The sequence below is a fragment of the Antechinus flavipes genome, chromosome 2, assembly GCF_016432865.1.
Source record: "Antechinus flavipes isolate AdamAnt ecotype Samford, QLD, Australia chromosome 2, AdamAnt_v2, whole genome shotgun sequence".
Taxonomy (NCBI): domain Eukaryota; kingdom Metazoa; phylum Chordata; class Mammalia; order Dasyuromorphia; family Dasyuridae; genus Antechinus; species Antechinus flavipes.
The window spans coordinates 398,736,274-398,747,456 of record NC_067399.1 but is presented as its reverse complement, the minus strand read 5'-3'; the positions used below and the strand labels follow the sequence as shown (position 1 = coordinate 398,747,456).

Genomic DNA, 11,183 nt, shown 5'->3' with positions numbered 1-11,183 from the left:
TAATAATACCTACCTCACAGGGTTGTTATGAGGATCGAATGAAATCATATTTATAAAAAGCATTTAGCATAGTACATGGCACATAGTAGGTATTATATAGCAGTTAAATAAATTGCTCCTGATCTCCAAGCTAGGAAGAGTCTGGAGTTCCAGTCCAGTCTTGACATCAAGTTTCTCTTTTATTTCCTCCTGTCTGGAGCTATGCATTTCTTCACTTCCAAGTTAATCATTTCTTAATCCTTTAAACTCAAAATAGACTAAAGTTCAGTAGTTCTGCCGTCTGAAGCCCTGGTTAGATATACTCATAGTACCTTCTCTCTACAACCTTCACTGTCACTTTTTCCAGACTCTTTAGCTGCGGTAACCCCCTTCCCTGTTGACTAAACTTGGACCACTTTGTAAGGGAAGTATAAATTCAGAAATATTCCAAAAACATACAAGGAATATTATGCCTAAAAATCACCTGACCAGGCTCAGTGACTGGCCACTTCAATAATTTATGGAATCTCTGCTACTTTAGTTCCTCTTCATTCATGTAGGAAAGGATTCCTGCCAGCTCAGGCCCCAAAATCCTAGACCTAATTCTGTTCAAAAACTTAAAACCCTAGTTGCAAACTCTGTTTCACACCAGTTTCTCCCTAATGAAAATGGCCCTTTGTTCCCAAGTCTGGCACTCTGGGGTTAAATTATTGGAACATTAAAAAAAATTCTGTGACATGCTCCCACAGCCAATCAGAAAGTCTTTAGTTTTCTGGTGGCCTTTGGTGTTCCTGGGACATCCCTCCCTCTCATTCTCCTCCTAACCTGCAGCTGACTGCCTTGTTGGCATAATTGAATAGGCCCCAGCCCAAGCCTCAATTGGTCCATGTTTGGCTTCTCTTGGCTCAGAGTGAGTATAAATAGCAATTGTTTGTGTTTTGGCCAGAAACTCTGAGACTTTTCCCTTCCCGATTGATTTTCTTTCTTTCTTTCTTTCTTTTTTTAATAAGTAAATTTATTTATTTATTCTTTGCCTCATTTTTATCCAAATTAGTCACTGAATTGTATTGCCTCAAATAAACTGAGACCTGGAAAAACCCTAGCTTTAAAAGGCCAAGATCTACCATTGCATCTGGTGCCCTCTCCAGTCATCCTGGTCTTCAACTTGCCATCAGACTCAGATGGATCCCAAGGCAGGTGAAATTGCAGAGCCCTCCCTCGCTTAAATCCAGTTTACTTTCATGCTATGGCATCAGCTTCCTGATATCACAGTCCTTTTTGAGAATGAAGGACAAACAACGACAATGAATAAGACACACTGATATAGTACTTTAAGGTTTGCAAAGCACCCACAAATATCATTTCATTTTATCTTCACAGCAACCTTGGGAGGTAGGTGTTATTATTATCTCCATTTTATAGATGAGGAAATTGGCTAAGAGAAGTTTAATAAGCTGCCAGGGACTATATAGTTAATAAGTAACTAAGGCAGGATTTGAACTCATAAATTTCTAACTGGGTCAATTTGGGATCACTATTCATGTAAGAAAAGAACTTTGCAAACCTTCAAATATTATTTTATAGATTTAGGTACACATCATCTTGCTTACTAGATACAAGCCCAATGAAGGCAGGTACCACAATTTATTCTATATATTCCTATTAGAGTCATTCACAAAAAAAAAAAGTTTTTACACAGTTTTGTTAAATTTAACTATCCTGTCATTGTCCATGAGAAAAGCCTGAATTTGGGAGGAGGAGGGGAGATTGGTTCTGCTACCAGAATGTGTGGCACATAGTGGGCAATTAAGAAATGTTCATTGACTGATTGTTGCCTTAAATAAGTCATTTCATCCTCTGGGCCTCCATTTCCTAATGTAGAGAGTTAGTAGCTAGGTAGCATAGCAGAGAGAGTGCTAAATTTGGAGGCAGAAAGTTCTGAGTTCAAATCCTGTCTTAGACACTTATTAGCTGTGTGGTCCCTGGCAAGTGATAGCCAAAGGAGGGAATAAATCCCATACAGAGCTGTTGTTAGGAGCCTGTGAGAAACTCAGAGCAGGAGTCTATGCCAAATTAAAGCCACTGCATGCATGGAAAGATTTTTATTACTCACTAACTTACTAGTGGAATAGTCTTATTGGAAGCACTTGGCTTAGTCAGAACAATTGTTCCTGGAAAACAGGACAAAGAAAGGAAGCTATGAGCCTTATTAGAGGGCCCATTTCAAACAGGAAAAGGAAAAAGGAAGGCTGTTTCTGTACTACGGTTCAAGAGGCCTGAACATCTTTTTGATCCTTGTCAGTTCTCATTGGATCTTCCTTTAAGGTCTGAAATTCTTTCTACCAGTGTGGCAGAGTCAGGGAAAAAAACCGACTCAAATTTGAGTCCTTACTATGTGATAATCACTTTACCTCTCTGGGCCTCAATTTTCTCATCTAAAATGGGGATAATGATAGCTAAGGTAGAACATAAATCCTTTTGCAGGATTGTTTGTGATGATCTTCCCATTCCCCACTCCCTCCAATGTGAGATGATCTCTTCTTCCTCTGAAACTTTTACTGAATTATCTATAAAATGGGCTTATTCCATCTGAAGTACCTAGCTCTCATTATTGTTGTGAAGGACACATGAAATAAGTACATAAACGTGCTTTACAACACCTGTAACAATTATGACATTGTAAATAGTCCAAATCAGTTCATATCCTACTTTCTTTTAAACCTATAAGAAGATAGCATTCTATCTATTAGATATTAATCTAATATCTAATTAATCTATTAATCAGATTAATTAATTATTAATTATAAATAATATTATGATATTATATTAATTAGGCAATGAGAAAGTGTCGAGTTGCTCACCCAGTGAGTGCTCTACTAAAATCACTAGGCCCATGGTATCTTTAGAGTCTCTCTGGCATATACATGGGATACCCTTCCTTAAATGATGCAGTCTTTCACACTGACTATCAGAGGGCAATTAGCTTGCCTATAGGCTAATTAAGCAGTAGCACTGGCTCTATGCAAAATGTAATCTAAAGGATGAAATGGGAAGTTGAAATATGAATATTAAAAATGAAGACTAGTATTTCAAAGTTGTAGATTTCCCCTTTCTGGGGACTCCTTTCTGGTTTCTGAACTCCTAGCTATAGGGATTAGATTTAATATACAATGAATACATGTCTATTGGAAAAATCAAATGGAAAAAGAAATAAGGACACTTCGGTATGGAATCATGTACTTCTAGCCATCTCAAAAACTACCTCCTATTGATCCTCCCAGATCTTCATGAGTGGCAGAAGGAATCTCCCAAACCACTCACACTGGAGAGTCCTGGATGCTGGACTAAAGCATGGGAAAATAAGGAGGTCACCAGCCCAATGGATCCATAATAGCTTGTCTTGGCCCATAGCATCCTCTCTTTTCTCAGACTCCATCTCCAATCTTGCTTCAAGATTAGTATCTTTTCAGCAGCATTGATGTATCTCAGCCTTGTGTCTCACCCATGGACCCTCATTACTTAGACTCAGAGGAAGATAAAAATTCAGAGGGATAAGAAGGCAAGATATGGCCATGAGCTACATAAACTTTTAAGTGATATATAAATGCCAATCACTTCTCTGGACTGAAGAACTGTCTGCAGAGGGCCCCTGTGAACATAAACAAAATGCAGTACATGGGTCTTTATTTGGGGATGAGCCCAGGTCAGTTGTGTTTCATTTCTTTCCTTTTTGTCTTTCTGACTCTCTGTGATTTAGCTACCATATTCCAGTGTAAGTGCTTTCTTTCTCTCCTTCCATTCCCTACTCCCCATCAGTTTTTAATTTCTTTTTATGTTTTGTATTCTCCCTTTCAAATATAAGATCCCTTGAAGGCTTATATTTATATCCCCAGTGCTCATCACAGTGTCTGGCATATAGTAATCACTTAAATGCTTCTGTCTTCCTTGCCTTCCTGCCTACTAACAGTCTGTTTCTGTATGAGCCATAGTGTGACCAAAGACATGGAGACAGGAGACAGTAGCACAAGACTCCTAATCGAGAGAGGAGTCCAATTTGACTACAATGCAGGGTACTTGAAGGAGATAACTGTAAGATAAAGCTGGATGAGTACATTGTAAGTAGCTTGGAAAGAGCCTTGAATATCAGGATCAAGTGTTTATGTTTTATTCATTAGGCACTGGGAAACAACTGAAGTTTTTTGAGAAGAGAAATGACGTCAGAACGACTTGTTAGGAAGATAATTCTGGGAATGGAATGAAGGTTACATTTGTAAGGGGATAATTTGAGGTCAGGAAGACCTGTTAAAAGAATATCATATGCTTTTTATAATAACTAAGAATCGGAGACAGAGTGGATGCCCATCAATTGGGGAATGATTAAACAGATAGTGCTACATGAATGCAATGGGGTATTTCTGAACTATGAAATGAAGTAATGTGATGAATACAGAGAAGCAAGAAGGGTGTATGAACTGATGCAGAGAGAAGTAAAGCCAAGAAAACAATATATACACAGTAAGTACAACAATGAAGATGGAAAGAACTGCATACCAAAATATCAAAAGTAAATATAACAAAGTTATAAAGCTCAAGAAGGATTTGAATAAAGAAAGAGAAAAAACCCAAGCTACTCTTTTTGGAGAGGTAAGAATTTTATTAGTCTTACACATTGCACATATTTTCAGAATTTTTCAATGTATCAATCAGTTGTACTGACTTTTTTCCTCTTTTAAAATTACTATTTATCATATGAGATGGTTCTCTGAGAGGAGGGAAGAAAAGGATAGATACTTGAGATAACTATGGTCATTCAAGAAATAGAAAATATGAATAAAAACCTTCAAAAGGGCTATTATAATAGTACAAGTGAGAAGAGATGAGAGTTTGAAAGATGGAAACAACAGTGGCCATGGAAAGGAGGAATTCATATTATATAATTTGCCACATTTTATTTAAATAAATATAATATAAACAATATGATAAACAAATAATATAATAAACAATATGTAAATATGTATTAAAGATATAAATAAAGATATCTATAAAATAGATAATGGTGACATCTAGGTGAAGTCCTAGAATGATGGTAGTAGTATCTAAAGAAAAAGGGAAGTTGGAGGTCAGGTTTGGAGAGAGAAATATTAGGCTCAGTTTTGTATATATTGAGTTTTAAGTGTCAGAAAGACATCCAAGTAGAGATGGACATCCGATAGATAATCAGAAATAGACATAGGGTCTAGCAAGAGGTAGAGAAATAGATTTACTTGATAGTCTTCAGGATGAATATATATTTGAAGCTATTAGAGTGGATGAGGTCACAAAGGGAGACAAGATAGAGTGAGAAAATAAAATAAATGAAAATAACTTCATAAACTAAAGAGAAAGCTGATAAGGTCCCGAGTAACTGGACGTGGTTGGCAGAGAGGGCCTGGAGCAATAATGGAATTTCTCCCTGGGGCAGGCAGGGAAGGGCACTGAGAAAGATCAGTTTAGCCTCATAGTCCTACCTCCTGTGGAGGTCGTGGGCAGCCCTGCCTAGCTGTGTCCAGTCAGAAATCCAAGTTATATCAAAACCTTGAGGTTGAATTTCCCCTATAAATCTGTCAATGGTCCATGCCATCTTTGTTGACCTTTTTCAGGTTATAGCCCTCCATGACACTCTGCCTCATAGTGTCTTTCTCTTTAAAGGGGCTAAACTTTCCTAAAGATTTAGCCTGGCAGCTAAGGGCATACTGCAACCTCATGGGGTATTTCCTTTCTCCTGGTTAATTGTGACTCCCACTAGGAACTTGTCTTTTCCATCGTTAATTGTTAAAACCTTTTTTCTTGCTTATTATGTGCTCTCCCCACTCTATTTCCTGGGGTCTATTATATCTCTTATTTTTGTCTGCAACCTCTTCTCCTAAATAGTCTTTTGCCAAAGAGAATGATCATTGTGAATTCTTCACATGCCCAAACCCCAGCATTTGTTGCCTAAATCTCATCATTCAGTGCTAAATCTCAAATACATCATTTGGTTCTCCTGACAGAGGTAGAAAGAGAGTGAGAAGGTTAGAGAATGATCAGAGAGGTAGGTAGGAGAATTAAGAGGGGTTCATGTCACCTAATACAAGGAAAGAGAAGGTTTCTAAAGAGGGTACCATGGTGCTAAATACTATAATGATAAGAACAATGAAGTCTGAATGGAAATCATTGGATTTGATGACCAGGATGTCACTTATGAGATGGTGAGAGCTGTTTCAGGACAGTGATGGGGATGGAGGGCAGAATGCAAGGGGATGGAGAAAAGAGTGGGTGGTGAGGAAGTAAAGATAATGAGCATAGATAATTTTTTTCAAGAAGTTTGGGCTTAATAGTAAGGGGAAAATATGACTGAAATTTGATGGAATGTAAAAGCAGCTCATACAATAATATCACCAATGTCCAATACTTACAGAATGAAGTGAGCAGAATCAGTCAAACAATATATACAATGACTATAACAATGTAAATAGATTGAAGACACATGTAATAAATACACTCTATTTGAGTGAACAATGTCTAACTGTAATGACCAAGCTAGGCCCTAAAAAAAGAAAAAAAAGGATGAAAAAATGTAATTTCCTCTCTTTGAAGAGGTAGGAGACTATAGGCATGGAACCCAAGCTCAGCTGATGGATTTGTTAATTTTGTTAAATTTTTCCATCTTTCTTTTTTTATTCTTTATTACAAAAGATGGCTCTCTGGATAGGGAAGGACGGAAACGTTGTATTTGGAAATTCAGGTAATATAAAAACAAAGAAAACAATGCTTTTTGTTTTAAAAAAGAGTTGAAAGAAGTTTTTTTGGGGGTTTTATTATTATTGTTTTGTTTTGTATGTTTTTAGTTATTTCTTAAAGATTGCTGAGTTCTGAATATATATGAAAAGAGATACTGGAGAAGGTGGAACTGAAGTTTCTTGAGAGCTAGGAAAGGAATAGAATCAGGGACTCCAGGTAGAAACCAGAGAAAAAGGGGTGAGAGTACTTGATCTACACAGAGAAAAGGGAGTAAAAAATTGGGTAAGTTCTGAGTTCTTTGCAAAAATGGGAAGTTGCTTCTTTATAAGAAAGTCTGTGTTGGAGATCATTAAACATTTTTGTATCTTAAGTCCTTTGGCAGCTGATAAAACAGAATCTTCTTAGAGTAATGATTTGAAATATACATATATATACATATGTATATATACATGTGTATGTGTTGTTCAAAAGGAAATCTGCTTCCCTGCTTCCTCTATATACATACATACACATGTGTATAAATGTATGTATATACATATACACATATGTAGAATTACAAGGGAATCAGTTATATTGAAATACAATTACAAGTCCATATATTTTAGATTAAGAACCACCCTCTATCCCCACTCTGCCCTATGTATTTAGGTATAAATTTCTCATATAATTTCTATGTATAAATAATAATAGTAAAAATAACCAGCATCTATTTATCACTTTAAAATTTTCAAAGTGGTTTACATACATTTTCTCATTTAATGGCCACAATACCCCTTGGACATAAATATTAGACACTTAGCTAAGAGAGGTTAAGGCCTGGGTCATATAGCTAGTAAAGTATCTGGGATAAGATTTGAATTCAGATTTTTCTAATTCCATCTCTAGTCCTCCATTTTTCTCTACTATCTATCTTCACAATATTTGATGCTCTTGTTAGCCTGAGTGCTTGCCCAGGCATTAAGATCCCCTTTCTGGGGAACAACATAATGTCAGATATGGCCAATCCCATGCTATATCTGACTGAGGAAATAAAACAGAGATTTGTGAGAGTCATTCCCAAAATTATATTTGGGTTCTCATGTCAGGAAAAAAGTTAATATTATAATAGAAATATATCAAAAAGTTTTGTGATATGAAAGTGAGAAAACCTATTTTGGATGAAACACACTTCCTGGCACAATATAGGTGCTAACTGATTTAAATTTCTGTTTGAAGGGTGAGTCTGCAGTTCTGGGATTGGGGAAAGAAGAAAATGTTTTTGTGGATTACATATTATTTGGGGTTACTCCTAGCTCTGTTATGAAGTTATTCACAAGTGGAGGAAGGCAGTACTATAGTGAAAAGAATACTAGGAGAAGAAACAAGATCCTATTTCAAATGTTGTATCTGTCACTAAGTAGCCAAGAGATGTTAGGAAAGTTATTTTTCTTCCTTGGGTCTCAATTTCTTCTTTTGCAAAAAAAGACTAAATGGTATCTAATTAGGATTCTTTCCAGGTCTGACATTCTATGATTCTAAATGGATTCTGGATAGGCTTGAAGCTACCTCTTACTTGTTTCAAAGCCTGAATGACAATAGGGTAAGGCACTATGTACCTGACCCTCCAAAAAGGACTTTTTCTTTTTATTTATTGCAAATTCTTTCTATAAAATAGGAAGTCAGGAGCCTAGGGAAAGGAACAAAGTTTCCTACAAGGTAGAGAGATGTCTCTTCCTTTATGAGATTCAGTCTCTGGTCTGCAAATTATATTCAGATTTCTAAATAAGTCTGCAATGTTGTGTTCTTCCAAAATGGAACCTTCCCAGGATTCCTCTGCAACCTGAGCACCCTGTTCCTCCCTCTCTCCCTTCCTTTCTCCACACTCCAGGAAGCACCTGGGAAAAGTATGAATACCCTGTATTCAGAAAGAGCAACTCCCACTTTCCAAATTGCACTTTCCTGTCTTTGAAGGGCACCTAAACTGAAATGCCTTTTCACATCTGGATCTCTCCTAGACTTACTCAAAGGAAATGATCCTTGTCTTACAACTAGTGGAAATTTTGTGTTATTATTGCTGTCTTGGTAAACTGTGGTGTATAAAACTGTAAGTAAGGCTTTGGATCAACAGACCAAAAATAAAGTGATTAAATACAACACTTAGACCAGAATCCATGTAAAAAGTTAATTGGATCGCATGATTGCCAGTCTTTATGCTTTTGCCAATAGGCACAGAGCTAATCTCCACTAGAAATTAGCACTTGGTTGTAGACATCACAAAGGATCAAAGGACCATAAATCTAGAACTAGAAAGAACCTTAGAGGTCAATTAATTCAATCTTCTCCTTTTAAATGTAAGATATGTAGGTCTATGTAAAATAAATATATCCACATGGTGGTCTAAATATATAAACACAGGTGGGATACTATAGATATTGCTAATCTGATTCATCCCTCCCTCTCCAAGGTGATTTCTATGTTGAAGAAAACAGGAGAAAGGCTGTGGGTAGGTGCATGCTCTCTTTCCCTTGCCTAAAACCAATATTAAGCTAGAATTATACTTATTTATACTTTCAAATGTCTCTGGTCTAATGTAGGAATATGTGTCTAGTTTCAAAAAAGAATCTGCTTCTCTGCTCTCTTTTAAGGGGTTGAATAACATTTCAATCATATCTGATTCTTCATGACCCCGTTTAGGTTTTGTTTTTGTTTTTTCAGCAAAAACACTGAGTAATAGGCCATTTTCTTCTCCAATTCATTTTATAGATGAGGAAAACTGAGGCAAACAGAATTTAGTCCCTTGCCCATGGTCACACTGCTAGTAGTAAATGGTTCAGGCTGGATTTGAACTCAGGAAAACTCCAAGCCCAGCACTCTATCCATGGTGTCTCCTGACTGCTTTCTTAAGTGGGGGAAAGTCTTTGTTTTACAGTGTCCAGCTTCGTTTTTTCCTTCAAACAGATTGCACAAATGACCATCACAAATAATGATTTATTTGTGTCACCCAGCTAGTATCTGAGAATGAAATTGAATTCAGGTCCTCCTGATTCCAGGGCCATTTTGCTCCACCCACTGTGCCACCTAATTTTTTCTTTACTTTTATAGGATGCATGAACCGGAGACAGTACATTTGTCAGGGCAGGGAGACAGACAGAGGAAGGTGAGGCTAGAAAGAACATTAAGCTAAGAATCAACACAGTTAGGTTCTAATTTTATAACCTTCACTTCTAACTTATATGATCTTGAATAAATTACTTCCCTGATTTCTGAGCCAGGGATGAGCGCTGCTCTCTGGAATCCCTCCCAATTTTGACATTTAATGTTCTATATTTTAAAGTCTCTTCTAGCTTTGACACTATCTTCAATCTAGGTTTCTAAGTGGGATTCTCAGGCTGTGTACCCTTTTCTCCAGTGAGCTCTTTTTGCTCTGGGTATGGCAGATACTCTGCAGAGAGCAGCTTGGGTCAGGGCTCTGTGGGATCTAGGGGAAGAGAGCAGAGATAGAAGGATTGAAGCAGCATGGAATGGTGCTGATGACCCAAGTTCTGGTCCCAGTTCTTTTACTAATTGGCTGTGAAACTTTGAGCAAATTGATTTCCTTCTCTGAATCTCAATCTCTAGTTCTGAAAGTGGATCATTTGGCTAAATTTCTCATTGCAGGTCCTGTGTCAATGGATTAAGTTTGTATCTTTCACTCTTGGAATTGGTCTCAAGGTGCTACAATTTATCCTTTGCAGCCCTGCTGATGCTGAGGCTGGTCTGACTGGCTCTCCCCTTCTGTCCTTCCAATGAGACCAGAGCTGGTCGAGGTGGAGAGGGGTCTCTCAAGTCTGTCTCCCCCTAAGCCAGGGGCACCAAGCAGAGGAACAGGAGCCTGGCTCCACCCCAGAGGCAGCCCACTTCCCACTGGGGTCATGGGTAGTACTTCCAAGATTGTTTTTCTTTTTAGACTCAATTTCCAAACCCTGTGGTCACAGAGCCCAGTGCAAAAAAGGAGAAGTTTCTCAGAGAAGGAGAAGGACAGTATCAAAAAACTGATAGTGTGTCAAGGCAAACCCTTGGTTCTCATCTCCGCCAGCCAACCCCGGGCAGGAAGCGATTTCCAGCCCCTTCAGCCCTGGACCTGGGGTTTCCTTCTCTCCAGAGACCATGGCTCCAGGAACCCTGGTACCACTGATGGCACTGGCCATCTGGCACAGTAAGTTACAGAAGAGCTGCTACTGGGAGGTGGGGCCAGGCAGGGAGACAGAACCTCAAGAACTCCTTGGCAAACTTTTGGGGCACCTCAACAAACTCTAGCTCTTCCTTCCTAGGGTGAGGTTCTAGGTTCTAAGTTACAAAGTAGAATTCCCAGACTGTGTACTCTTTTCTCCAGCAAGTTGCAGATACTCTGCAGAGACCAGCTTGGGTAGGGGCTCTGTGGGACCCAAAAGAGGAGAGCAGAGATAGAATGGAAGCTGGGGGTGGTG

At 38.1% G+C, this 11,183-nt stretch overlaps 1 protein-coding gene across 1 annotated transcript in view; it reads left to right on the top strand.

Annotated features, from left to right (window-relative positions):
* Positions 1 to 10,674: 10,674 nt before the first annotated feature.
* CSF1R (colony stimulating factor 1 receptor) overlaps positions 10,675 to 11,183 on the top strand; it is a 40,835-nt gene continuing 40,326 nt past the window's right edge. The window contains exon 1 of the mRNA XM_051978688.1: positions 10,675 to 10,912. Coding sequence (XP_051834648.1) covers positions 10,864 to 10,912 — 49 coding nt within the window. The 5' untranslated portion in view covers positions 10,675 to 10,863. The remainder of the gene's footprint in view (positions 10,913 to 11,183) is intronic.